The following is a 26,801-nucleotide window of genomic DNA, read 5'->3' as shown; positions in this document are numbered from 1 at the left end:
TCGCGCTGAGTGAAAAGCCAATATATATTGAGTCTACAAAACATGATCAGCAAGTCTTTGATAGGCTGCAACAAAATGATGAAAGAACGGGCGCATTTTTTTCACACAAGCTGAGTGGGTGGGTGTTAGTTAGTTAATTAGCAACTCGAAGGATTTCAAGATATAATATACACATGAGGGAACACTGCAAAAGCGGCCCAAACCAGAAAAGACAGCTGGCAAAAAGTGGCTGACAAATTAAACGCGTGTGCATTGTACTTACTGAAAGCAGCGTTACGGATTTTGCAAATGTTCATTTTTTCCCCTCTGCTTAAAAAACATTGAAAAGGCGGCGCGGATTGGTTTGCAGCGTGTAAAACAGTTTGTTTGTCGCGGATAATTTGCTATCCACACAGGGAGGAACCGTGAAGCGAACCCACAATCTTCCACTGTCTCCTTACTGCAAAGCATCCGTACTACTACAGCGCCACAAGGCAGTTAAAGAATGCACCGGGCCACATGTTCATTTTTTCCCCTGTGCTTGAAAGACATTAAAAAACTGTTTCTCAACTGTGACTCCGGAACAACTCAGTACGCGAAAAGCGGCCAGAATCGCAAACAACAATGAAAACTCTACGTGACTCACAGGTAGTGATGGGCCACTCGATACTCAGGTTTCGACACTGTGTCGAGCTTTCGAAGCACTGCAGATTTTAATACTTGATCGAATAATGACATCTGTGATTTAAGGATTTCACATTTTCTTTCTCAAATGTGCTTACCTATATCATGGCAAAGTACAGGGATAAACCTTTATTTTCTGTCTACTCCGTTTTAATTAAGACAGAGCAAAGAAAACATTTAAGGCTATTAAATGTGATCTCAAGAAAAGATCAGGGTTAATTATAATACTAATAACAGGAGCGATTATAATGATACAGTGCAAAAGTAAATACTAATTGAAAGAGCCGGGAATGCACGAGGTGAGGCGTCTTATTTTGTTTAACTCTTGCTATCGTATAGTACATTCTGCCTGTCGGCGTTAGTTATATTTATATTTTTTAGACATCAAGCTGCTGACGAACCCTTCTCTTCGTTGTTAGTCTGTAGCTACGAAAAAATAAAAGCAATACGACTTTTAACAGACGTCATTGAAGTGTATCATAAGTTTCTGTAACGTTAATGAAAATGGCCAGGAGGTGTCACGAGAGAGGTGAGTGTCAAATGCTTCAAAGCTTCGATACGATTTCCGATACAATTGCTTCAAACGTGTTGATGCTTCGCGAGGCTTCACCCCGGCCATCACTACTCACAGGTTACTGAACGAGAAATCAGCAGACTAGCATAATGGATGGGGCGTAATGGGCGTCCTTCCCCTCTCCTCCGGATTTTTCAAATGTTAATTTTTTCCCTGTGCTTAAAAATCATTAAAAAAGCGGCCTGATTATGCGGCGTATGGTACGCCGCGGGTTGGCTAGTATATATATATATATATATATATACAGTATATATATTTATCTCCACCTTAATAAAAGTCTGCATGTCACATATGCACACACCAGGAACATACAGTATATCCTTTTTAATAGGTATTTGTGCTGACCTTCACAAAATTGGTTCACTTGATTTTATTTTGCACTTTTTTAAGCAATACAATACATGCGATAGATTAGCAGTACGGCAGTTGAAGATTGGCTGCAAAGCTTTCAATTCTATTTTCTGTTCTGAACCTGTTTTTTTGATTACCACGTTGCAGTGAGCTAAGCCTTATACCACATGCATAGAATGGTCAGATTATTAATATGAATTTATCACTTATGAAAATAATATACTTTGAAAACTTCTTATTGTGAATACAGAATCAAAAATATATGAAAATGAAAGCATTAAAGATCTTCAGAAATATCTGAAATTTGATCCACCTGAAAGTAGCACACATATATTATGAAACAGATCAGCTTGTTGAATGACTTTAAAACTGGCCCTAGGAGAAATATTCTAGGGGCAGTATAATGTATTTGATTCTGAAAATGTGTCAACATTTTTTACACAACCTCTTGCATCCCTTGGATTCAACAGGAGAGATTAGTGCTAATCCTTTTTTGAATTACTGTATAATATACTGTGTACTTTCTGGCTTTCCTAGAAGATTTCCTACTAACTAAAACTGTATTTTTAAAATATGTTATATTGTGTTATTTCTTTGATTGTTTGCTTCAGGATTTTGGCTTGTATCCACTTAGTTATTTAAACTTTCCTAATTAATTCAGTAAGCAATTGATAAGGTTATAATCATTGTATTATCTAGCTTCCAGCGTGTAGGAATTTTTTTTTAGTGACCTCTAAAAAATTGATGTTAAGGGTTTACATATTAAATCACCAGTTTCTTTGAGGATTCTAAAATAAATGCAGTCTTGCTGAGAAAATTGTTTCATTATTCTTTTGTGCGAGCATGTGATCTGACTCTTTAAATGTAGGATGACTGTTAAATTCACACTTAAACATAAAGAAAAATGCAACAGGGAAATACATTTCTGTATTGCACTATAAAAATAACATTTCTATTGCAACAGGAAAAGAAAAAATGATAAATCATTTTCCATCTTTTGCATTTGGTTTACTGATAGTGATTATTACTTTTTTAATTTATCAAAACATACCAATCAATATGTAATTCACTGGCCTACATAGCCCACTTGGACACCTTTTTGTGACCAGTCTGCATTTCCATTCCAATGTGTTAATTGGTAACTCTAAACTTGTCTTGAATGAGTGTGTGCCTTAGTGTGCTCTTTGATCTGGCATCCAACTCTGATGTGATTTTCTTGTCTCTGCTTTAGCCTCTGCCGATGGGTGAAAAGCAGCTGAATATATCATCAGAGAATGATCAATATGTGAATGCAGCTTTCTTTATTTTAGCCAGTTCCTTTAAAGTATATTTAGTTAGTTTGTTGATTCTCTTCTTTTAATAGTAATTAATCTATGATCAAAAATAAAATTTGATAATGCATTGCTAGAATCAATAAATAAACAGATATTCATATACAGGTTATATAATTTTATTGCGAAGAACCCATAACATGAGTGGTGCAGTGGTAGTGCTGCTGCCTTGCAGTTAGGAGACCCGGGTTCGCTTCCCGGGTCCTCCCTGTGTGGAGTTTGCACTTTCTCCCCGTGTCTGCTCCATGCAGGTCAGGTACACTGGTGATCCTACATTGTGCTTGGTGTGCCCTGTGGTGGACTGGCGCCCTGCCTGGGGTTTGATCCTGCCTTACACCCTGTGTTGGCAGGGATTGCCTCCAGCAGACCCCCATGACCCTGTGTTAGGATATAGCGGGTTGGATAATGACTGATTGAACCCATAACATATATAGTTTATACAACAAAAGACTTAATATCATAATATAAAAATATCAGAAAACATACAGTGAAGCTACAAAATTATTCTTGAGTGGAGATTAAAGGTCTTCTCACACTCATAGTTTATTTGTTTTGTTCCAAATCAGGGGAAGTTTGGTTACTTTATTTCAATTCCAAATTAGTTTGGTTGCATTTCAGACTGTAAATGTTCAAGAGAACTAAATATATCAATTAACATCCAGTGGGCATGTTGTTGACTTCTTTCATTGGGTAAAAACATTTCTTCCCCAGGAAAAAAATATCATGGTTGGTATTTGGGCACCACTGCATTTTCCATAATTATTACCCCTTGGAGACTACTTGAAAATTACGTGCTACCAAGTTTATATGCTGAGGGATACGTTTCAAATAACTGAGTGAACAACATAAGACAAGCACTGCTGATGGCACACACTGATGTGCCTCAGTTTTAAGATAGTAGGTTTATTATGTAATTTTCATTTAACCATATGATGTTGAGATGGTTACTATAAAATGAGTTCAACAAGAACACTTGTTAAGGGTAAGTTTTGCACAAATATTAGGAAACTTTTCTTCACACCGAGAACCATAGACACCAGGAATATGTTCCCCAGTAATGTGGTAGACAGTAGGACCTTCAAAGCTAGAGTAGATGTTATTTTGGGAGAATTAGATGGATAGGACTGGTGAGTTCTGTTGGGCTGAATGGCCTGTTCTCAGCCGGAATGTTCTATTGTTTTAAAAAAAAAAACACGATCAACAACTGTCCAATTACAGTACATGTGCGAGAGAGGCTCTGAGGCTGGATACGGTGCTGCTCTGATTTAGCGAGTAAGTGTGTGAGTCGTTTTATTTAAATTGTGTGAAATTTGTACCTGTGTGCATATATATTTATTTTTACCTTTTTTATTATTTTTAATGCTCAGTGTTAATCCTTAAATCCATTCTGTTATGAATTCCCCAAGTATTGACAGCAGTTGCCCAGCTTGATTACCACAGCACACAAAATGTTGAGCATAATGTACAGTTATGTAGTTAAATCATTCCCATGCTGCATCACATTCACACCTCTGAGGTTTGCTTGGTACCACACCAAGATCACCCTTTCCACAGGGTTCCAGTCCGGTTGTTTTGGTCTGCACCAGAGTGTAATTGGCATGTTCATATCTCCAAATCGGACTTTCAGGGAAACCTCATCATAGTTCAAATAAAACTGGTCCAAACAAATGAGGTGTAAAAACATCTTAAACTATAAAATAAATCTGCTTAACCTGCTCAAACAAAAAGCAATGGGAAGTCGGCTTTTCATTTTGAACCCTAAACCCACCAAGGACAGAAAATGTCTTTTGATGCTTAAATTGCCTTTTACTCACAGGACTAACATTACTTCAGTTTTTGTTTCAAAGAGCCTTTCCTTTTTTCAGAAGTCAAGCAAAATTACACATTTTATTGCCTAACTAAAAATATTTCAATACGCAAGCTTTCGAGGCAAATCAGACCCCTTCTTCAAGCAAAATACTTTCAGGAAAAATACTTTAATTAAATAGGGTTACTGCCTTTGTCACCGCAACACCTTGAGAGTCTCTTTCCTTTGTTCTTACACTTGCTAGCCTACATACTGTATTACATTATGTCTTCTGTTGTTCTTCAGAATCTCTTGTATCATTCCCAATAGGATTGAAAGCCGTTCTGTTACCAGTTTTTCTAGCTTCACAGCACTATTACGTGACTGTAGTTATCATGTGTTGTGATTTGGTAGACTGATCAACATGACTCATAAAGACTAATTTTTGTATTTTAGCAAAAAAAGTTATATGCTCTCATGAATGGTTAAATATTGTATAGGAATTATTAGTGTGACAAAATGGCACTTATTCTTTTTTATGATCAGACAGACATTTTACATTTAGTGTGCTGAAAAATTACATCTAGAAAGCCATTTTCTCCTCATAATGCATTTATTTATATGTGTTTTCCGGATATGTGAACATATAGCAGTTAGATTTGGAACATATCTGATCTTGATAAATACAGAATTTTTATAGGACACAAGTCAAAGTATCTTCGTAACAGTGAACACCTGAAAATCCACAGGAAGGTTAAAATTTGTATAATAAATGCCCTGTGTGATCAATCTAGTCTCTGCCAAAAAACAGAGTGAAGTAAAGGAGTACATGATCTGTTATTTCCGGTGGCTCCACTTTTTTGGTACAAAACTTTATCTTCCTGTATTCAAGGCTAATCGCCTGAGTAACAAGAGCAGGAAGAAGAGTACACAATAAGACGGCAGGTGCTGCCTAAATCCAGAGGAGTTTATAAGAAGCTGGTGAGATAAAGAAGGTGCCTTCCCACTAGTGCAATGGGGTATGATATTTTATATGGTTGCTGATCAATTGGACAAAAAAAAATCAATAACTAAAGTAGGTGAAACAAAAATGGTGTAGAAATCATTTAAGTTAGACAAGGCTGGAAAATATTAATAAAAAAAGAAAAAGTAACATTAAAATGTGTAAAATGATGTAAATATCCATCTGTTTATCCATCAACTGACCTGCTTAATCCAACACAGGTAAAATGACACAGCAGATACCATTTGCAATGTGAAAAGCCAGTTAGGACATATTATAAAATCAGTAACCTAAAAGTACAGTACTGCAATTAAAGGCTAATAATATTAAAATGTAGAGCGTTAAACAATAAGGGAGACACTGTCTGAATTTAAAGAGAATACAAACACTGCTGGTATCAAAGCAGGCAATACAGAAATGAAGAAAACAACCCCTGATTTTGGCTAGCTAGTACATGACGAATAAAAAGAAGTTTGAACTGCCTTTGAAACAAAAATCTTCAGAAGACAATTTTGGGAAGAAGCCTTATGATAAATAATATATGCAAATTGCACACTCTACATTTTTGAAGACATTCCTGCTGTTAGCAAGGTCTTAAATATTTTACATTGTTGAAATATGTATTGCATTACCACACTGAAACAGTGAACGGCATTCTTTAATTCAAGGGATCAGTTTTCCTGACTGATATTAGCTCATTTAATTAAGTTTAAGCGAGCTAATTTTATACAATAATAAAATAATTTCAAGCATTCCCTTGGATTTATTAATTTACTGTGCAAATACCGCAGATCTGTATCACGCTAGGTTTCTGGGTGGAACCATACTATGACTATATGATGCATGTAATTATAAGTACGTTTTAGCCCAAGGAGAAGAAACATTAAGATCATAAACAAATTCATGACTGCACCAAATATTTTATTGAATTAAATCTTCAGCAAGGGCACTTAGTCACAAAAAATACACACAATGAAAATTCTGTATTGTCTGAATGCTGATAAACACAAATTATAATATAAGCCTGACACCTTTATATTTTTTTTATAGTTAATACAGCAAGCTAACCTTTTTTCATATTGCCTGAAAATATACCACAATCGTTGTACTGGTTCATCTGTATATATCCATCAAACAATCCATAATATCTATCCATCCATGTATTACTTTTATATGATCAATTCATGAGAAGCTCTGACTTTGGAGTGCAGTGGCATTTAATTGTTATTTGAGCAACAGGTGGGAACAGTAAAAGTACAAAGTAATCTGAACTTTGTAAGACCAACTGCTGGATTCAGATACAGCAGGGATAAATGATTACTGAAAAAGCCTCTCAGAAATACACACTTTAGCTGGCCATCCCCTTTATACTGACTAATTCACTGAAGATGTCTTCCTTATGACTTGTCATCTTGCATCTACACTCTTGAGTCTGAGCTACTCGGTGTTACTTAAACCCTGCGGAAGTATAACAACAAAATTGCTATCACAAAATTAAACAGACAATTAAATGATTCAATGCTAAAAATAAGCAGGAATATTGTGGGAAATGCCAGAGAATGAATAGATTTTCGTTATCAGTATCAATACTAATGCTCAGAGAATGAAAAACTGAAACAAAACTGTCTTCTCAAACATAATGACAGCATCAGTATTTTTTAGTAACCACAATATCTTCAAATCTATTAATGTGCAGCCTTGCAGCACACAGAAAACAGAGCACTGCAACTGAATTACTCAGACGATCTCTGTTACTTTTGGATTAAACTAAGATTATGAGTACCTCAATGATGTTGGGATTGGCATTGCTGTCGCCGCTCAGATTCAGGCTCCCCAGTTCAAACAACTTTATCTGGTTGTCTGCTTGGATTTTCTTGTAGGCATTCCAGATTTCCTACCACATCCCCTAAATCTGGCAGAATTTATATTTGTGTGTGTGTGTGTGTGTGTGTGTGTGAGTGAAAGCAGAACATTGGAGGGACTGGTGCCCCTGTCCAGGGTTGCTTCCTGCGTTGATTCCAGTTCTGACAGGAAAGTCTCCTACCCCTTGCGACTCTGAACTGAATTAAGCAGGTTTAGAAGACTTGTTATGTAAAATTAGATTACAGCACAAAAGTCTGTACTTTTCAACACCAGACAATTAAAGCTAAACAGCAGCTGTTCTAGGGTAGTAAAAATACTGCAGTTAATGCATATCTCAACCATTAAAACAATACATGTCAACAAATTCACACATTTATCTTTTTAGAAAACCATGTGCTTTTGTTTAAACTGAATGTAAAAATGAATAGATATGTTAAGGTTTGGGAAAGATTAGCTTTGAAGCAGTTTCTATATTTTTACAAAGACTGGAGCATTAAACATGGCACTTTTGAACAGGAATCTATATAAGACATACAGGTGGAAGATATATCCAAGTACTTTATTAAAATGTTTATATTAAAATATGCATAGTACTTTCAGTCTTTTAAGCAAACAATTCTACAATAATGTTTCTCAAAGGTCAGTCTGCATGCTGCTGCTTGTCTACTGCATGATTCTATTTCTAAAGACATTGAATATCAGTCTCTTCTGTTAAACTCACAGACGCTTATTTATTGTAAATTTATTTCAACAGCTAATACATATCTCAGATATCCTACATTCAAAAACTTATCTGACCAAACTGGTAGCTACAGCAAGTGCATGAAGTCCAACTGCAAGTGCTCCGCTTTTTTCCTTTGCTCTGCCACTTTTCTTTACAATGACCGGTTTAGAGATAAAGACTTCACCCTTTAAACAAGAATTATGCATATACACCAAAAGCACCGAATATTGTATAAATATTTACTTTCACATTGTCTCATAACAAAATTTTCTGAAATCTGTTTAATCCGACTCATAGCTGCATATGCATAGCTGTACTCAGAACCTATTCTGGAAGCACTGGGCACAAGGCAAGAGTTAACTTTGGAGATGGCACCAGCCCACTAGTAGCCCATACCCAAAGGGCTAGTTTAGATCTGTCAGACAATACAATAATGAAGAATTTGTTGCTGGCCATGTTTCTATCAAAGCTACAACAGGAAATACACAAGAACAGATCACATAACTATTACCTAATGAAGTGAACATGAGCCGAACAGTCTCCTCTTACAGCCCAATGTTCTTAACCGTAATCAGAATGCATGGTAGCACACTTAAATTTAAGCTACTGTGTCTCATTCCTCCAACACACTGCATCACATATACAGTTCTGTATTATAGTATGATTCTGAATGTATAAATTCAAGAATTCTTAGTTACTAAAAATGTACAGCTCCTTTGTATATGCAAAATAAACTGAACAAACCAAGTACTTTCAAAATTATCTCAGCAGTCAACGTACTATACAGAATGATATTTTGCAGCTCTGTTACTGGAAATTTTCCGGATGACAGGCTTTATGAGATCATAGATGTCACTGGTTTGAGGAAACCACCATGTTACGGTTTGCACCGCAACACTGTAAAAGTAATTTAGAATTGAATGTAATGAAAACCCCACTGATAGATTAGTTGGGTTCTCAAGTTAGGAATACTATAAATCATTTATGGACCTGTGAAATTTTTAACACAGGAGATGTTAAGCCATTTTTGCACATTTATGTATTCAGTTAATACATTAACTAATGTGACACTGCATGATAGACAAGCATCCTTTAATGGTTCATGAACCCCATTTCATCTATTAGGCACAGAGCAGGAACCTGCTTGGTCAAAGTGTCAAAATATAATTATCCCAATATGAAAGTTAAGCAAACAAGCCTACCTCATACTCCTGTGAAAACTTCAAGTTGTCATTAGCCTTTAAACGTTCAATATGATCAGCAAGTTCCAGGATGGGGATTGGTGGATGGCTAACCATACCTGCCAAAGGGAAAGAGAAAAATTCTGAAATCTAACACACCCATCTTTAGCCAAGTCACAGAAAAAGGCAGTTATTAGAAAATGCACAATGTGTGTCAAGTAGTAATGGGAAGGTGAAACTCATTAAGCAGAAAGTTTGATTACTCAAAGCAGGACATGCTGAGAGGAGATGAGTTCTGAAGCCAATGAGAAGTCATCAAGCATTTTTCCAAAGCTTACATTCCTGGTGTGAAAGAAAATGTTATTAAGCTATGTAGCAATAGGATTAGCAAGGCAAAGGAAGAGATAAAAGTTAGGCCTGATGTCGACTTCTGCTTTGAGTAATGACAAGTTATGTCATTTCAAACTTCTTCTCCTGCAATGGATGACATGAATTTTGTGTAGATTAGATGATATAAGGTGGGCATTAAAAGAGCCTGAAGAGAAGGAAAGAAGATATATACACCAAAAAACAGGGAGTGACATATGCATAAACAAGGCCAACTAACTTGACGAATGGAGGTTACCAGGGTAACCGAAGACACCTGAACCTGCAAAGGAAATGGTGGTATAAATAAAAAGTTGTTTACTATTAAAAATGGAATGAACAACTCAAAATTAATAGTTACTAATAATAAAAACAAGCCATGAAACGGCACTGAAGATATAAAAATATACTTAAATATCAACACAGCCACTGCATGGAGAGTTTGTGTACAAATTATCTATGCAATCATATATTACTGCAAGACAGGCGTTAACATGCTATAGATTAGTCAATAATGAAATCATCATGCACTTGCGCATACAATAAAATGACAAACTAATAATAATAATCATACTAATAAATAAATAAGCTTTACAGGTTACTAAATCAAAATTAGCAAAAATGTTTTCACTAGTGAAAGATTGTAGATAAAGGGGCTCGAGGGAGGAAAATAATTGAGTAAAATGTACTTTTTTTTTTTTGCATTATCAAATATAAAACCTTTTTTTGCATGATTTTAAACACAAAAAGGGAATGTTATTTTTATTCCTTTAAGTAAGACACACACGCTTACTGTTTCCTCATGCAACCCCTTGAAATTTCCTACAATCTACTGTTGGTGTAAACATCTTTGTCTGGTGGATGAACATGACAGAGAAGAGCTGTGTGCGTAACCTACCAGCTGCGGCGCTTCTCTGACAGTTTAAAGGCAGCTGGGAAGATATTCACACACCCGGCCACTCTGGGGCATAGGAAAAAATGGCTGCAAAAGGATGCTCAACATGGAATTCTGATGCCTAGCGTGCTAATCTTTTATTTAATGTTGTAGTCACATTTGATTATGTTTGCACCCTCTTTCATTAACAATCTAATATTAACAAATAAAACAGTAACTTTTTGTGACATATTAACGCATAATAGGAGGAAGGTTTACAACCCCCTTCACAGATAAACTGGCCACATACCAAATGCAGCATACTATAGCAAAAACTTATTGGAAACTACTTTTTTTTGCAAATAATACAGGAAGAAGTTAAACAATTTAGGCAAATTATCAGAAGTAAGGCAACTCCACTTGCAAAAGTAAAACTTGTGCTCTCAGAAATGAAGATGGGGTGTTTAGTTAAACACCTTTCAAGGCATCCTTACTAAAATTATTGTTCATTCTTCCCAATGACCAAATTTGGTTTAGATAATCTAAGAACTCAAAATCAAGCACCCTTTAAAAGAACACATGTGCAAGGAGTCATGGCTGAATTTTTCACTTTGAGAAATGATCTGATGTCTGATGTAACAGCTATGCAGTTCTTGAGCAGAAAAACAAGTAAGAGACAAAGATGTTTAGACCTTTTCGAGCAAGTCGTGGGAGTGAACTATTATCATATAAGGACTGAGTGGTAGTTTGGCTAGACAGGGAGGACACAGAGCCAATCAATGATGCGTAGGGGACACAATTATTGGCCAAGGCTGCAAAGAAGGAAAGCCATTTGGAACAGGTAAGTCATAGTTAGTCACAGTTTTATTACTGAAAACAGCATCCTGATTGTTTACAGTTCCGACAAAAACCCTGCATCTATGTTCATAAACGTTGTTAATGGCTACTTAAAATAAGGGTTTGTAGCACAATAATTAGTGCATGCATAATTCTGAGAGACGACTCATTGTTTATAAAAAGAAAACTTTCACTGTTTTCACATTAGCTAGCTAATAGTTTATGAATGACGAGTTTCAATATTTATACTTTCAGGTAATTTAGCCAGCAACATTTGTTGACCGTAAGCAGACCGTAAGCAGATTAATCTGTTAACCAGTGCTAAATACTGTCAAAAGTGACACAAATAATGTGCTAAGAATGAGCTTACCATACGTTTACATAAAAATATACAATTCACACAGGCATTCTTATAATTAACCTAAAATGTACTCTGTTTTCAGCTTAAGTGATGTGTTATTATAAAGCCACTTAGGGAACACTCAATGTTAGATGAGCATATTTGTAATTTGTTAAATGCCTAAGAAGTATGCGTTTTGCACTTTAATGTCTGGATATTTGAGCCGTGAGTGTAAAAATGAATTGCACTAAATCTATTTGCAAAAAAAGCAACATTCAAACAAATCATTTATTTTGAATAATGCCATACACATTGACCTGTAATTTAATTTAATGATCTGCACTCAGTCTTAGCACATTGTTTTTTGAGCACACAGAAATAAGCACTAGCCATGTAAAAACAAAACAACATGCATATATAATAAATGTATATTGTATGTTTTTAAGATCTTCAAATTGTGCAATTCTTAAAGTTATCTCTGATAATTAAAATCTCTTTATATATATCAAACAAACAAAAGTTACCATTTTTTATAAAATGTGCATAATATTTAACCTCCTCCAGTAATAGTGCCTGATGTGCTGTTACTTTAGACATCTCATCTGAGATTCCCTCTTACTGCGTGCTTGGTGTGTGGGTGTGTTTGTGTGTGTCCTGCGGTGGGTTGGCACCCTGCCCAGGATTGTTTCCTGCCTTGTGCCCTGTGTTGGCTGGGATTGGCTCCAGCAGACCCCCGTGACCCTGTGTTCAGATTCAGCGGGTTAGAAAATGGATGGATGGATGGATGAAGAAGTGTGAATGGGGTTTGCAAATAGCACTACCATTGAGTCTGCATACAAAAAAGTAGGATTGAGAACAACCAGCCTGCCTCCCATCAGCTCCCTATTGATACTGGGGTTAGGAGTGATGGCATTTGTAAAGAAAAAGGCTAGGAGCAAACTGCTATAGGCTTTTGGTCCTAATTCAACTAACTGCTAGGAAAATTATAAACTAGAACAACAAAATTAGTTAAAGAAGGACTTACAACCTGCCATTCACCCACTTATTGTTTCCATACACAGGAAGCAGTGGGACAATAGAATAGAATGCCTTTCATTGTCACTATACACATGTACAATGATATTAAAAGCAGCTCCTTCAGTGCAGACATATATGTAGAACACAACAAGTAAATAAACAAATAAACAAATGGTGTAAAAAGTTGCAAAGAAGTTGCAAAAATGTTCTGCGACGCTATATACATATGGAAAGAATAATAACTATTGCACTATTGGGTTATTACACATTATTTAAATACTGGAAAGAATAAATAACTATTGCACTATTGGGTTATTGCACATAATTTAAACATTGCACAATAATGATGATCATGTGCAGTGAGTAGTGTGGAATAATGATATTGTACAGTAAGGCTTCTCCTTTTGATGTACACGTAAGTGTCTGCATCAAAACCTACAAAAGTATGACTACAAGTACTGGGATCTTATTAACAATATTATGGGACCTATATCTTTAATACTGTTTTTTTTTTTTTTGCATGTAGTGTTGTAGTGTTGTAGCAAGATAAAAATGACTGTGTGACTAATGCCTAACTTGTCTGAGTACAAACTCAGCTATTGATTTATCAGTCTAAACACACACAAATACTACTGCTATATAAAGTACTATGGAAATGCTGCTTAGTATTTAAAACAGATTTCCTATATTATGTATACAAATTATTAGGACAAGTTACTTAAACGTAGAGTAGTACTAGGGTGTTGTACCGTGTTAGCCATTATGAATGTAGAGAAAAGCCAAGCAAAATGACACCTTTTATTGGCTAACTAAAAAGATTACAATATGCAAGCTTTCGAGGCAACTCAGATGTAATCTTGCCTGAAGAAGGGGCCTGAGTTGCCTCGAAAGCTTGCATATTGTAATCTTTTTAGTTAGCCAATAAAAGGTGTCATTTTGCTTGGCTTTTGTCTTAAACGTAGAGTGGAATAACTAAGAGAAACGTTTTTTAAATTTAACAGCATACTTTAAGTGTATGTAGAATTATATTGTACATTGAACACTATAGAAATACAGTATTCCATCCTGCTTGTTCTTGTATTTCAGTTTACTTTACTCACTGATAACAGTATTTAAGAAAGAAAAAAATATACATACATAGAAACTGAAGAATATCTAAAATATAATGTTAAAGGCTTTCAAGTGAGCATTTTAGCTATGCAACCAGACTCTTTACCAGACCGTTGCCCGAGTGCTCCCTCTTTTAGGAGTTGGTACATTGGCATGGGGTATGACTAATGGTGTGATGGTGGTTTATGGGAGAGCAGACAGGATGTTGGTCCTCCTTTAACTTGTTTATAGGGAAAGTTCAATACAATTACACAAAGGCAAACCAGATTCAAGAAAAACAAAACATTCTCAGTGGCAAAAATTGGACCAGCCAATATCCCGATCCTTACTTGTCCTCAGCTAAAATTCTAAATGCAGAATCCTGTTTTCCCTAACTTGCCACATTAATTGCATTTTGGTGCATTTTATTAAAATGAGAAAATTGGGCAAGACAACTAGACTAATAGCTATTAGCTGGCCTTGCCAAAACAAGATGTCAGATGCAAACATTTTAAGGTAAGACATTAAAAGCTGAACACATTTTGTAAGAAGGATTATTGAGCTTTGTCCAAAAGCATACTGAAATCATAGAAAAGACCCAGTATATTTCAGATCATCTGCAACCTTAAAACATATAATTTCAATTCCCTTCAGGTTCAATCATGTTATGAAGGATAAATATTATGAATAAAAATAAAAAGTGCAAATATTCAAATATTTGAAAATTAAATGATGAATAACCAACCTGGTGTCTGAAAGTTGAGACGTCTGAGCTCCACAGGGTCAGTTGGGTGATGAGATGGGATTTCTTTGCTATTAGGAATGCTGCTCTTTCTGGAATCAGACTCTGCTCTTTTTCTAAACACAGATAACAACAAATATTAAAAGTGAACAATATATTGTACTTAGATTATGTGGGTTTGAGAAAGTTATATTATATTTAATTTCCCTAAAAACAGCAAATACTCATTCATTAAGTCCCCAATCCTTAATACTACCTTAAGATTTTAAAACTGTTCAACCAAGTCTCTTTATTTCTATTAAAAGGACTGGACGGTGTAGAAACCTAATTTAACTCTAATAGACACAAAAAAGGCACCCTTACCAGAAAGGGAATATGAAAAATACTGGAGCTTGCTTTGACAAATTATTATTATTATTAAACTATGGGACAAGATCAATTAGAAAAAAAATATGGCTAGACTTGTCAAAGTAAAAATGATTGGTGAAGTTTATTAATGAAAAGGAACAACTAAAAATGGATCAGATTGGTGGCTCAAGTAAACTTTGTGTCAAGAATATAAAACAGAAGTGAAATACCTAATAATACTTTTTTGAACAGCTGATTAATTCGTATTCACTACATTTTGTTTTTTTTTTTTTCAAATTTCAGATAACAAAGCATTTGCTAAAAGCCATTTCAAAGGAGCTGAAGGTACAAAATTCAACCAGCTGAAATATACTACCTGGCTAGCTAGTAAACAAGACAAACGTGCTTGACTGCACTCAGAGAGTTCCATGGATAACAGTAACTGGATGAGGATCTAGTACAACATCCCACATTTTTTTTTAATTGAATGCAAAGTCATAACATGTAACTAAGAAACAATGGCAATTAGTTGCATCTCTCAGAAGTTGGGGCTGATCCTGTATATAGATATGCTAGATAGTTTGAGCTTAGATGCATTCATGAAATGCATTATTCAAAACTATATTAATCCATAGCTACCACTAACTGAGAAACTACTTTTTAAAAGAAATAATTTTAATTGAGGAAATGCACACAAAGTAACCAGATTTACACAGAACACAACTGTGGAAATGAAGATATGCTTTATACATTGAGAAATATGAATGTTACAAATATCCACTGTCATTCATCTACACATCCAAGAAAGGGATGCCAGGAGCAATTAAATGCAGAAAACTGTATTTAATGAAATAAGATTCCATCGAAAGAACACAAACACACACACGAGCATCTACTCAGACTGTCATCAGTTAACACCTAATATTTGAAACTGTCGACTGTGGGAGGAAAGTGGAAATACTGATGGAAACTAGATATCCATTGAGAGAACATGCAAACTCTGTATAGAGGAGTCAAATTGTGGAAATTATTAATTTGATCATTTGTACGAAAAAGTAGACAAATGTAAAGTGTGCAGTTTTTCCAGTTCTAGAATAACAGAACCTTTTTGGATACAAAACTAAAAAGATTGTTTATGAGGATTAAAGTTAGCCAGGTTACTGAAACTGGACATCTGCCATTATCCATATGACACACAAAAATGAGCCTACACAGGGGAATGTGAACAATAAGTATTTTCAATTTTTGCATTAATTCAGAAAAATAGATTTTTATTATTATTTAATCATTCACAGGTACTGTATACATTATTTTATTCAAACTGGAAATGCTGGCGTTGCCCTATGTTAACAGCATCAAAAGGTGATGTGCTGTCACTTAAATAATGCCAATTTTAGCTGCCCCTAGAAGATGAACTACAAATGTAGAAACATTAAAATGATGCAGACTACTACTTTTTAAACATGCAAAGTTTTGCTAATTCTACCACTTTGCAACAACAAAAACACAAAACCAATTAAAAGTGAAAATCTCATTTAAATTAATGAAGACTTAAATTGGTTCATTGGTGCATGCTGTGCTATCTTCACAAAATGGGCTGATGTCTTGGTATTTGCAAATAGATTAAATTTCTTTGGGCTGTCTTCACAACGTAGACTGCTATACTCTTCTTTCAGATAAAACACCAAAGTCTTCCTTCATAATGTGCGGCTTCAAAAAGTTTCAGAAGTATCAGGTACTGTGAAAGTAATGAGGGGCTTATTTGAAGTATGCTCGCCTTCTCTATTTTATTTTGCCTTACTCTTCCAAATCCCTACCCAGTTCTTTAATGTACCAAAACACTTTTAGAGCTTTTTTTTTTTTTTGGAAGCCATTAGCGCATTATTTGCATTGCATAATTATTTGTTTATTAGGTGGCGCTTTACTTCTTAAAGAGAAAGCATAGTCATAACTTGTTGTTCAGGGACATGGTAAATAACAAAGAGATATGTGCACATTTGTGCTTTAAGGGAAGATTGTGCATAGTAAAACATTAGAAACTTAGAACAACTGACATAGTCGATCTCTATCCACTTGATTACATACTTCTACCATGTCACCTCTTAATCACCGCTTACTTAGAGAGAAAAGGTTCAGCTCCTTCAATACTTTCTCATAGCTCATGCCTCACGGCCCTAGAATCAGTGTAGTTGCACTTCTCTGGACTTCTTCCAGCAATTAAAATTCTTTTTTGTAATATGGATACTGAAACTGCACACACCATTCCACATAAGGCCTCACTAGTGTGGGGTATAACGTAAGTAACCCCCCCCCCCCATTTTTGTACACTACACACTGGGCTGTGTAACCTAAAGTCCCATTACCTTCTCAACTGCTTCGTTACATTGTCTGTTCCATTTCTGGAAATGTAAATTTGTCAGTCAAAAGCTCTGGCAAAACCAGGGTTTTTGAATAGTAACAGGTGTACACTATTTTTATGGAGCAATTAAAAACAAGGCCTAATAACCCCAAAGTCATATTAAAAATGGGAAAACATCCTATACAAAAGTTGTGATTTATATTCAAAGTGAAAAAAAGAAAAAAGGGTTTGGCACACATTAGAAATAACCCTTTATGTAGGGGTTATAAACTATTCAGCTTTTCTTTATAGGTTTATAGGGTCATTATTGTCACAAATACAAAGTAAAATGAAATTCTTAGTAGTATGTGCTAATCAACATGATGCAGCTTCAATTCAAATATGTCATTTTGTTAAAGAGCAACAAATATAACTGAAGAGTATATGTTACTTGTAATAGTTTTTATTATTAAATATGCTAGATTTGAAACAAATATCTTCAATGGATAAATCAAACTCTTCATTCCAAAAGTATGTTTATACTAGCAGCACCCAAGCTAAACAGACTTGAAAGAGGCCATCTGCTACAACGTATATTTCCTCAACCTGTTTAGAGAATGTGGTAACAAGGCCATTTTTTGTGCTAAGTATTGATTCCATTTGACCTGATAAGAGCTCCTAATTAACTTAAGGAAATATATTCTGTTGTAAGCCAACTGATGTGCTTAAAATAAAAGAAAACACAATTAGTTGTGTTTCTAGTATGATGTTCTTCATAAAAGGCAAAGGGAACAAAAGTCTGTGTGTAATGACTAATGGAAAGGCAAGTGACATACTGTACAAACAGAACATTTACTGTTATGTGACAGCGTGATTAAATTTGGGTCAGACCTTCTTCGGCAAACTGCACTTTAGCAAAATACTATCTGTCATAAAGGCAATTTTATGTGACATAAACCTACCACCATCTTGTTCTGAATGTAAAGCTGTTTCACATTTTTAAGACAACAATCACAGTAAAGTGTTTCCAGAACCTCAACAAGTCACTTAAAAGCTCATATGAATGCCAAATGCCGCTATCCCCCTTTTTCTGAAAAAATGCAATGCGCGCATGTACAAAAAGTGATGCCTTATAAAAGGCACAGAAAGGAAAATGTGCACTTGCAAAGTATTCAACAACGCACACAGAGACACTGAGGTGCCATATAAAAACTGATTGCACAAGCCTTGAAGCAGAATGAATCTGTCCTCCCGTTGGAATTAATTAAGGCAACCCACACTTGCATGCATCACGCTCATATTTAGATATATAACACCATATATATTGGTTTTAATTATAGGCCATTTATTTTTTAGGGGTTGATACAGCTTTATGTACATTTACTAATGCAATGTAGTAGTTTTAACTTAAAATGAAATTACTTGATTTTGCTTCCTTCATACCAAAAATGATTTGTTGTAGTAATGGCTACAGCATGTTTTCTCTAATAGCAGGTTTTATGAGGTGTATTAATGTTAAAAACCAATGCAACTGAAATTCAAAAATAAAAGCATTTCATTTTACAATTTAAAATTTACTAAGCTCTCTCATGGGTGGTGGATAGAGCTGATGCATTTAGGGTTAAAATTCCTGGGATCAACTATGCTTGATTTGCTATGTGTAAGATGCAGCAGTTTTATTCTTTTTTACCAGTATGCCTATGATGGCAATTCTAAATTGGTGTTTGTATGAGTGTAGGCACAAATGGGCTCTGAGATGGCCTTTCATTCTGTCTCGGGTTCATTCCTGCCTTTCATTTGGTGCAATTGGGACAGGCACTACTCTTATGTCCCTGAACTGAATTTAAGTGGGTGTGAAAATGTATTTGTGTGCTAAACCTTTTCTTTATTTTCTACCATCACGCCAGCATTGACTTTAAATAAATAACTTTTAAACATTCATTTATTTCACTACACTCTGTGATGTGTGACACTTTTATTAGCTTTGCAGAGGGCTTTTCTAGAGATAAATAAAACACCGGGTACTTCTTTTTACATGTCTCCAAAGCTTATTTCCACTGCTTGGCAGCTTCATCCGTTGGGCCAGCAGCTGAATAATGAATGACAAGAAGGCTCTCTTCTTCACACTTGGTCTTCTTTTGCAGAATGGTTAGCCATTAGAGTGGTTATCAGGATAAAAATGAATCCTTCTATTTACAGCTCTAGGTTTTGATATGTTTTCTTTTTTGGTGAAAATTTAAAAACTATGGATAGCCAATCCTTAGTCACTGACAGAAGCAAAGCACTTATAAGCATATGCATATAGCATAAAATAAAAATTCTAAACATCCAATACACTGTTTATTTATGGGTATCAAGGAATGCAGCTCACAAGCCCCATGTATAATCTCATGTGGTGGACAAAGAGGTTTTTAGGTCCAGTCCATTACAAGACTTTTAACAACAATATTTTTTTGCATTTTCTCAAGGGCAAGACATTTCACTACTCAAGAAGGGACTAAAATAAACACCAAAACTTGAAATTCTCAATAGAAACCAGTTACTTTGTCTTTGTAATTCTTGGTAGCTTGTTAAGCTGCCTATTTTACTTCTTCATGGACAATTTTAGGACCGTGTTTGGTGAAATAATTTGCATTATTTTTAAAAATGTATTCAAAGTATTAAAAAGGAATTTAAAAGATAGTATGCGAAGTGTTAATCATAAATATACAGTTCAAAAAGTAATTGGTCAGGAAATATGGGAGAATCAGATGACAAATGACTATAAATCTTTAGTAACAAGATTTACAGATAATTTATCAGTACATTAACTCAATTAAAAAAGGCAACATTTTTAATTCCGAGGTGGGTATTATTATGCTATTTAATCAATGAGTACTTTGCAAAATACACATATTAAAACTGGAATACTGTATTATGTAGAAAATTAAACACATGGTTTAAATGGGATAATATTGTAGCCGATTTTTGACAGATGTGGTGCCTTTTATGAAAAGTTTACACTTTTCCTCACCTGATTCACAAAACTTTCTTCTGGACACTACTTTTCTTTCCAAGTTCTAAGAGATGATGGTAAAACTAAATCTATGGAGTCTGACTAATATTTGTGTGAATTTCCCATATAAAGGACTCATGCCCTGCTTTTGTCTGGTACTTAGTGTTGCTAGGATGGGACCCTAATGATTAGTGATCATGATCATTCCTGTACTAGAAAGAGTCAATACACAAAAAAGATTACTAAATAATATCATGGAAATCGAATATAAAATGAAAATTAAATAAAGTCATATGTTTCCAGTCACAGAAAGCTAGAGGTTCCTCTTTAACTTTTAGCATAGAAACTACTTGCTGCTTAAAGAAAAGAGTGCCAAAGACATACAACTTTGTATGATTGCACCTGCTTTTCAAAGGAACATGGAAGCATGACAGGAGCTATTATTATTAACTTACCTTCTACATAAATGTTACGTATTTATTACTGTGGTAGAAACCAATTAGCCAAAACTGTTAAGCATGCGAGCAGCATGATGGTGCAATGGTTATTACTGTTGCCTCATGGATAAAGCTTCCTGATATCAAATCTCACAGCCTGTTTTGTCCATGTAGACTTTTCACATTCTCCTTGTATCTGCTTTGATTTTCGTCTAGGTTTTCTTTCTTGGTTTTCTTTCTTGTGCCTCCCCACAGATGTGCTCGCTTCGCTTGCCAACCCCCATGTTTGGTTTTCCGGATACACTCTTTTAAGATTTTTTTTTCTTTGAATTGTTGCTATTTCATTAGATTCACTTGTATTTCAGAACTTCGTTAAAAAAAATATTTGGAATCTTTCGAGTCCCAACATAAATATATATAAATATAAATTTATAAATATATATTTATAAATACCTTATAAATGAGGTCCGTGAGACATATGTTTAATGACTTTGTACCATAATTCAGGATAGGTTTCTCTGTTTGGAATTTCAGCACAAACAAAACGATCTACATCATCAGCAGTTAATAATTTTTTTTGCAAAGTAACCAATAAATGCATGTGAGGTAAACCCCGTTTTTGAAATACTCTGACTTAAACTTCAAAGCCTTACAATATTTACATATTTCTGACATATCACCTGTGTCCATATATATTCGATCTCTATTCCTCGCTTTGTCCTGCTTTTTTCTCAATGACACCTGGTCCGTGGTGATTATTTTCACTTTTTTCGAGTAATAATTTCTGTTAGTTTATGCTACTGCAATCTTTACTTTCTTTTTTTTGATACTTTCTATTTTTCCTGTTTTTATATTCTTTAACTTTCTCTGCATTTGTATCGCGCCAACTTCTTTTTGAGCCTTTCGAATTCCACTGCTTTCATAATCTCTAACCTGCTCTGCATGTGTATAGCACCAACGTTTTTGAACATCTTTATGAAGTTCTACTTTGTCTTTTAATTCTGAGCCCGATTGGACGTGTTTTTTTTCAATTCCACTTGTTCCGGGCTGATTATTACTTTCCTTATTTTCTGAATTTGCACCTAGATTATTCTTTTTTGCATTTTTCTCTCCAACGCTTTTGAGTCTCTTTTCTCTGCGGTGCTCTTTCTTTTTTGCTTAGCCGTCGACGTTTCATCTGTAACGTATTGGCCTTATACGCTTTATATGCGCTCAGAGCCCTGGATCTGTGCGTGCTCAAATCCTTTACACGAATGAGTGTGTTGCTGCCCGTGGTCTTATTTGATATTGGTTGTAAGTAGGGCGCATCTTGCAAGAATCTCATGTTCTACGTCCCCGCGAGACGGTCCTGAGTCAATCTCTTGGCACAAAGTGTTATGTTTAAGGTCCCTGCGAGATGCTCCGTGACCAATCTCTTTCGTCTCACTGTCTTTTAAGTGTCTTCTGTGATCTTCACGTGAAGATCATGTCTCGTCTCCCTAGTCTTTCTCTCCCAGGATTTTTTTTATAATAGAGAGATAGGGACTGAGCAGGTTTGAGAATGTTATTTTAAGAAGTCATTACTTGTTGTAAAAGCAACACATCTCTAAAAAGGGTATCAGTTCATCTGACAGACCATCTGCACACACACCCACACTCACACTGTGTCATGTTTCAGCCAGCATTTTCCCCAGGCTGGTGTTCACAGTTGTGTTTTGTTTAATTTTATATCATTTATTTGTGTTAATATTTCTTTTGTTTAGATGTATATTTTACTGTGTGTGTTGGGAAAGGGGCGTGGCTTAGGTAATGTTTCTTGTGTTTTTTGGGTGGTTCCCCCCAAGGGGCGGGGCCACCTGCCAATCACTGCCAGGAATGGCCCCCCACTCTATTTAAGGGAGGGCCTCCCATAGTTCCTGGCAGTTCATTGAATATGCTTGGAAGTGGAGTGTTTTCTTGTGTTTCTATGCTTTTGCGTTATGATTTTGCTGGATTTTAAAATCTTTCCTCTGGGCTTCATATTGGGGCTGTGTTTATGGATATTTTTTGAACATCTGTTCTGTTTCACCTTTAAACCCTATTTTGGGGCTTGCATTGCCTCTTCAGGAATCTCCTTTGTGCTCTTTGGGACTTGCAAAGCTTTAGCTAAAATAAACCATTTATTTTAATAAAGAACTGTCTTGGCCCTTGGGGTATCTAGTTGGGGTATTTTACTGTGTTTTCTCTGAGTGCTTTGGCTCCTGTGCTTTCAGGACTCCCTGGATCATGACACACTGGGCTAATCTGGACTTGTAAATTAACCCAACACACATTTATTAAGAATGTGAGAGGAAAACCTGTGCAGACACACGCAGAATATTCACATACAAAATTGAAAAACAACTGGCCTATAGATTCACACCAAGGACACGAGCCATCAGGAAGTAGCATTAACTACTGTGTCACAGTGCTGCTAGTAAAATATAATATATGAATTAAAATAGATGTTCATCTTTGCAATAGATGCAGTATATTAAAAAAGTATATATATTCTCAGCCCTGTATTTTCATTAAAGAAAACATCAGGAATTACCAAGAGATATACATGCCTTCAAGATAATTACAAGTAATACCTGTTAAATTAAAATTAAGCACAAATTGGTGAGTTGCTGCATGCAGCATGTGTATTGCATCGCCTATACACATTTTTTCACATGAAATATTCAATTAACAAGTTTAATACATTCCTCTGCCAATCCATTTACTGGAATCGCTAAATGCAGTGATATCATTACACTTAACATAATTCCTAGAACTGCTACTCAGTCTTAAACTTGATTATAGTTTTAGCTGCCTGTTTTGCTCCCATTACTGAACTGGTTTATTGCAAAAGTACATTTTTTATCATTTTCCATTATGTAGTGAATGTATGTTTACATCATGGTACCATAAACATTATGCTTTGATTAATGGAGAACATGCGAAATACATTTATAAAACTGGGATATTTTTCTTTTTTTTAGGCAATGGGAAACCATACTGTCAAGAAGCATGCACTGTGTTCCATTTTTCATACCTGTCTGGTTTGCTGCTCCATTTAGTTGCAAGCAAAAAAGAAAACAAGGCAACTGTTAGCTGGCCAAAGCCAAAGGACAGTAACCATGACAACATGTTATTCATAGCAATTTTACTGGAGACATGAACCTTTACAGCAGAATTAAAAAAATAAGAGCTCATCAAAACAAATAATGCCCTCTAATGATGCTGTAATAGAGGGTACAAGGTGATATTAAAATGACAATACAAGGTGCATCCCAATTGAGGCAATCTTCCATAGGTCTGGTATTTTCTACTCCTTAACTCATATGAAAAAGAAATCATCCCAGTAATTTTGCCTGAGGAAGCATTTCAACAAAGTATCATTTTAATACCAAGTGAGAATTGCATAGAATTTCTACAAACATTACATTTATTATTTAAAATGACTTTATGCATGAAATGTTTTTATAGCAAAGATAATACAATCATACAACATCAAAAACAAGCAGGATAAAACAAAATATATATATATATATATATATATAAATATATAATTTTAAATTGTTTACTTTCAGCTTATCAAAAAAATATCTATTATTTGTAATCAGTGAAAAAAGTACTGCTGAACTTTTCAAATGGATGTTTGGTAAATTTAAACTTTCCAAATTCTCTTGTCTGCTGTGATTATTAACTTAAATTACATGGAACAAGACATTTCTTGACAAAATGGGCTACTCTCCATCTTTGATTGCAGTTAAATTCTGAATTACTTACAGCAGAGCTGTTTAAAATGGAGTTGGTCCAGCTTGCCTATTCAAACTACAGTAGTGGGTTTTCCCTATAATGTCTAATGTGTTTTTGAACTTAACTTGAGATTATCTGCTTTAAAAGTACATACATATCAGGCCGGTTTTAAAGACATGTCATGTTCTGTTTAAGAATCTTTATCAAACATATGTGGCAATGACTACTTTTGGTCTCTTTGATTCTCTTTCACTCAAATATATTTATCTACAGTCTTCAAGAAGCCCCTGGCTTTTTAACTATGCCTTTCTATTGATATGAAACAAACAGTATATTATAAGTGGTGGAATCACTAATGAGCAAAAATGAACTTTGATAGCAGCAGACTGTAAAGCACTCTAGAAACACTAATGCTTTACCTTTTATACAGGAGAATGGCAATGACAATGCAGATGATGAAGACTACTGCAAGCACTGGTCCAACCACCCAAATCAGGCCTTCTTCTTCATCGATGATGGGCTGAGGATCGATATCAGCAGAAACCACGGGATCTGAATATGGGCTGGTAGCATACATTGTCTGAAGAGGAGCAAAATATTACAATCCAATAAAGCAATGGTAACTGTGAACAATTTGATAATACCATTCTGTGTATTGCTAAGGGTATATTTTAGATTTAAGACAAAGTAAAAGAAATTTAGTAGGCTACCACATAAAAACAATACTTCTTACGTAAGTACAAACAGTACAAAAATTTATAGATCTTATCTAATAAAGAGTTTATTATGAATTTAATGGTGACCGAGTTAACACAAAGTTATTTTTATGCACTATAAACGTTCAGTTTATATGAAAAAATAACAGCACTAGTGTTAGCAAGCTGGGAAACCTAAAAGGGATGAAGTATTTTGGGTATTTGTTGTACATGATGTTCTACTTTATGAAAAAATGTAGCATTTCAAAATAAAACTGCTTCAAGTAGGAAGTAAATGAGTGTTGGCATTGTTGGTTTGGCAGGTTGTGTGGAATAGAACTTGAACTGCAATTTATTCATATCACTTCATAATACTTTAACTTTACACAGACAGTGATAATTTCTATTAAAATTTTCAGAGTACAAGCATATTCATTAACATCTAATTCTATAAACTGTGTTCCTCTTTGGTGTAAGATTCTTGCCTCTGCAGAAAATCTCATCAAGCTGACTGAAGCATTTCTTTGATATTCTACAGATGGTTTCCATCACTATGCTTTGCCTCACTTGCAGTATTACAATGGCATTTCTGCTGAGGCCAGGCTGCTCAGGCAATAGCCTCTGTGTATGTCAGTTCTGTACTTCTTCTCAAGCAATTTTAGTGACTCTAATTTCCATATTTTAAAATATTATTACAGTATATTTCAAGATGTAATATGCTTTAGAAATACACTTTACATTTTTAGTAAAGTATTTTATGCTTTATTGTCATACGGCAATTTTACCTATTTACATCCCATTTGTATATTCCTTCTTTCTTGTTTATTCAAAAAATATTTGTATTAATTTCACGCCCTACTGGACTAAAAATCAAATAATAGCAACATGAACGGCAAATGTAGACTAAATCTGTTGCCTGTTGTCTGAAGAGAAAATATGATGAACTTCATGTATGAATCACTAAAAGAAGAAATATAAAGATATAACTTGAACCTAATGGGAATGTGCAATGTTATACTGAAGAAAAATGGTGTCTACTGTTATGAAGGATAAATGTTTATAAGTGCCAACAAAGGGAAAAGCAACAGAGGCATAGAAGCTGTACAAGAATCAGCCCTGGACAGGGCTTGAATTCTAAAATACAATTCACAATACAAATTTACATTTTAAATAAACTGATATGAAATAAATTGTTGTGAATAAATTCACTCATCTTATTTTTTTGGTTGCAAAAATTATGAATAAAAAAATTTGTTACTTTAATGTTTTTCCTCATTGCTTCTGTTGTGCCAATATTTCACTATTAGCATTTATTAAAACAGGCTGTAGCGCTGCCACATAAAGAATAATGTTTTCTGCTGTCAATCGGTTGTTGGGGTGGGGGGGAACAGTCTTCCGACAGAGATTGACAACGGTGCCCCAGAGGTGGAACTTCCGGTTTGTTAGAGGAGTAATTTGCATAAAGCGCGCCGTTTTAAAGAGAGAAGGAGGAGAGAGAAGAAAGGA

At 35.0% G+C, this 26,801-nt stretch overlaps 1 protein-coding gene across 24 annotated transcripts in view; it reads right to left on the bottom strand.

Annotated features, from left to right (window-relative positions):
• Nucleotides 1-26,801, bottom strand: part of LOC114654324 (receptor-type tyrosine-protein phosphatase delta) — a 2,007,901-nt gene that overhangs the window by 83,716 nt on the left and 1,897,384 nt on the right. For 16 of the 24 annotated variants that reach the window (XM_051929989.1, XM_051929990.1, XM_051929988.1 and 13 more), the window contains 4 exons: nt 25,020-25,180; nt 14,745-14,857; nt 10,084-10,125; nt 9,498-9,595 (listed from right to left, as the gene is read on the bottom strand). In XM_051929989.1, coding sequence (XP_051785949.1) covers nt 9,498-9,595; nt 10,084-10,125; nt 14,745-14,857; nt 25,020-25,180 — 414 coding nt within the window. The remainder of the gene's footprint in view (nt 1-9,497; nt 9,596-10,083; nt 10,126-14,744; nt 14,858-25,019; nt 25,181-26,801) is intronic. The other 8 variants (XM_051929995.1, XM_051929996.1, XM_051930009.1 and 5 more) reach the window with 1 other exon arrangement.

Source organism: Erpetoichthys calabaricus, chromosome 7 (assembly GCF_900747795.2).
Source record: "Erpetoichthys calabaricus chromosome 7, fErpCal1.3, whole genome shotgun sequence".
NCBI lineage: Eukaryota > Metazoa > Chordata > Cladistia > Polypteriformes > Polypteridae > Erpetoichthys > Erpetoichthys calabaricus.
This window is presented reverse-complemented; position numbering and strand designations above follow the sequence as displayed.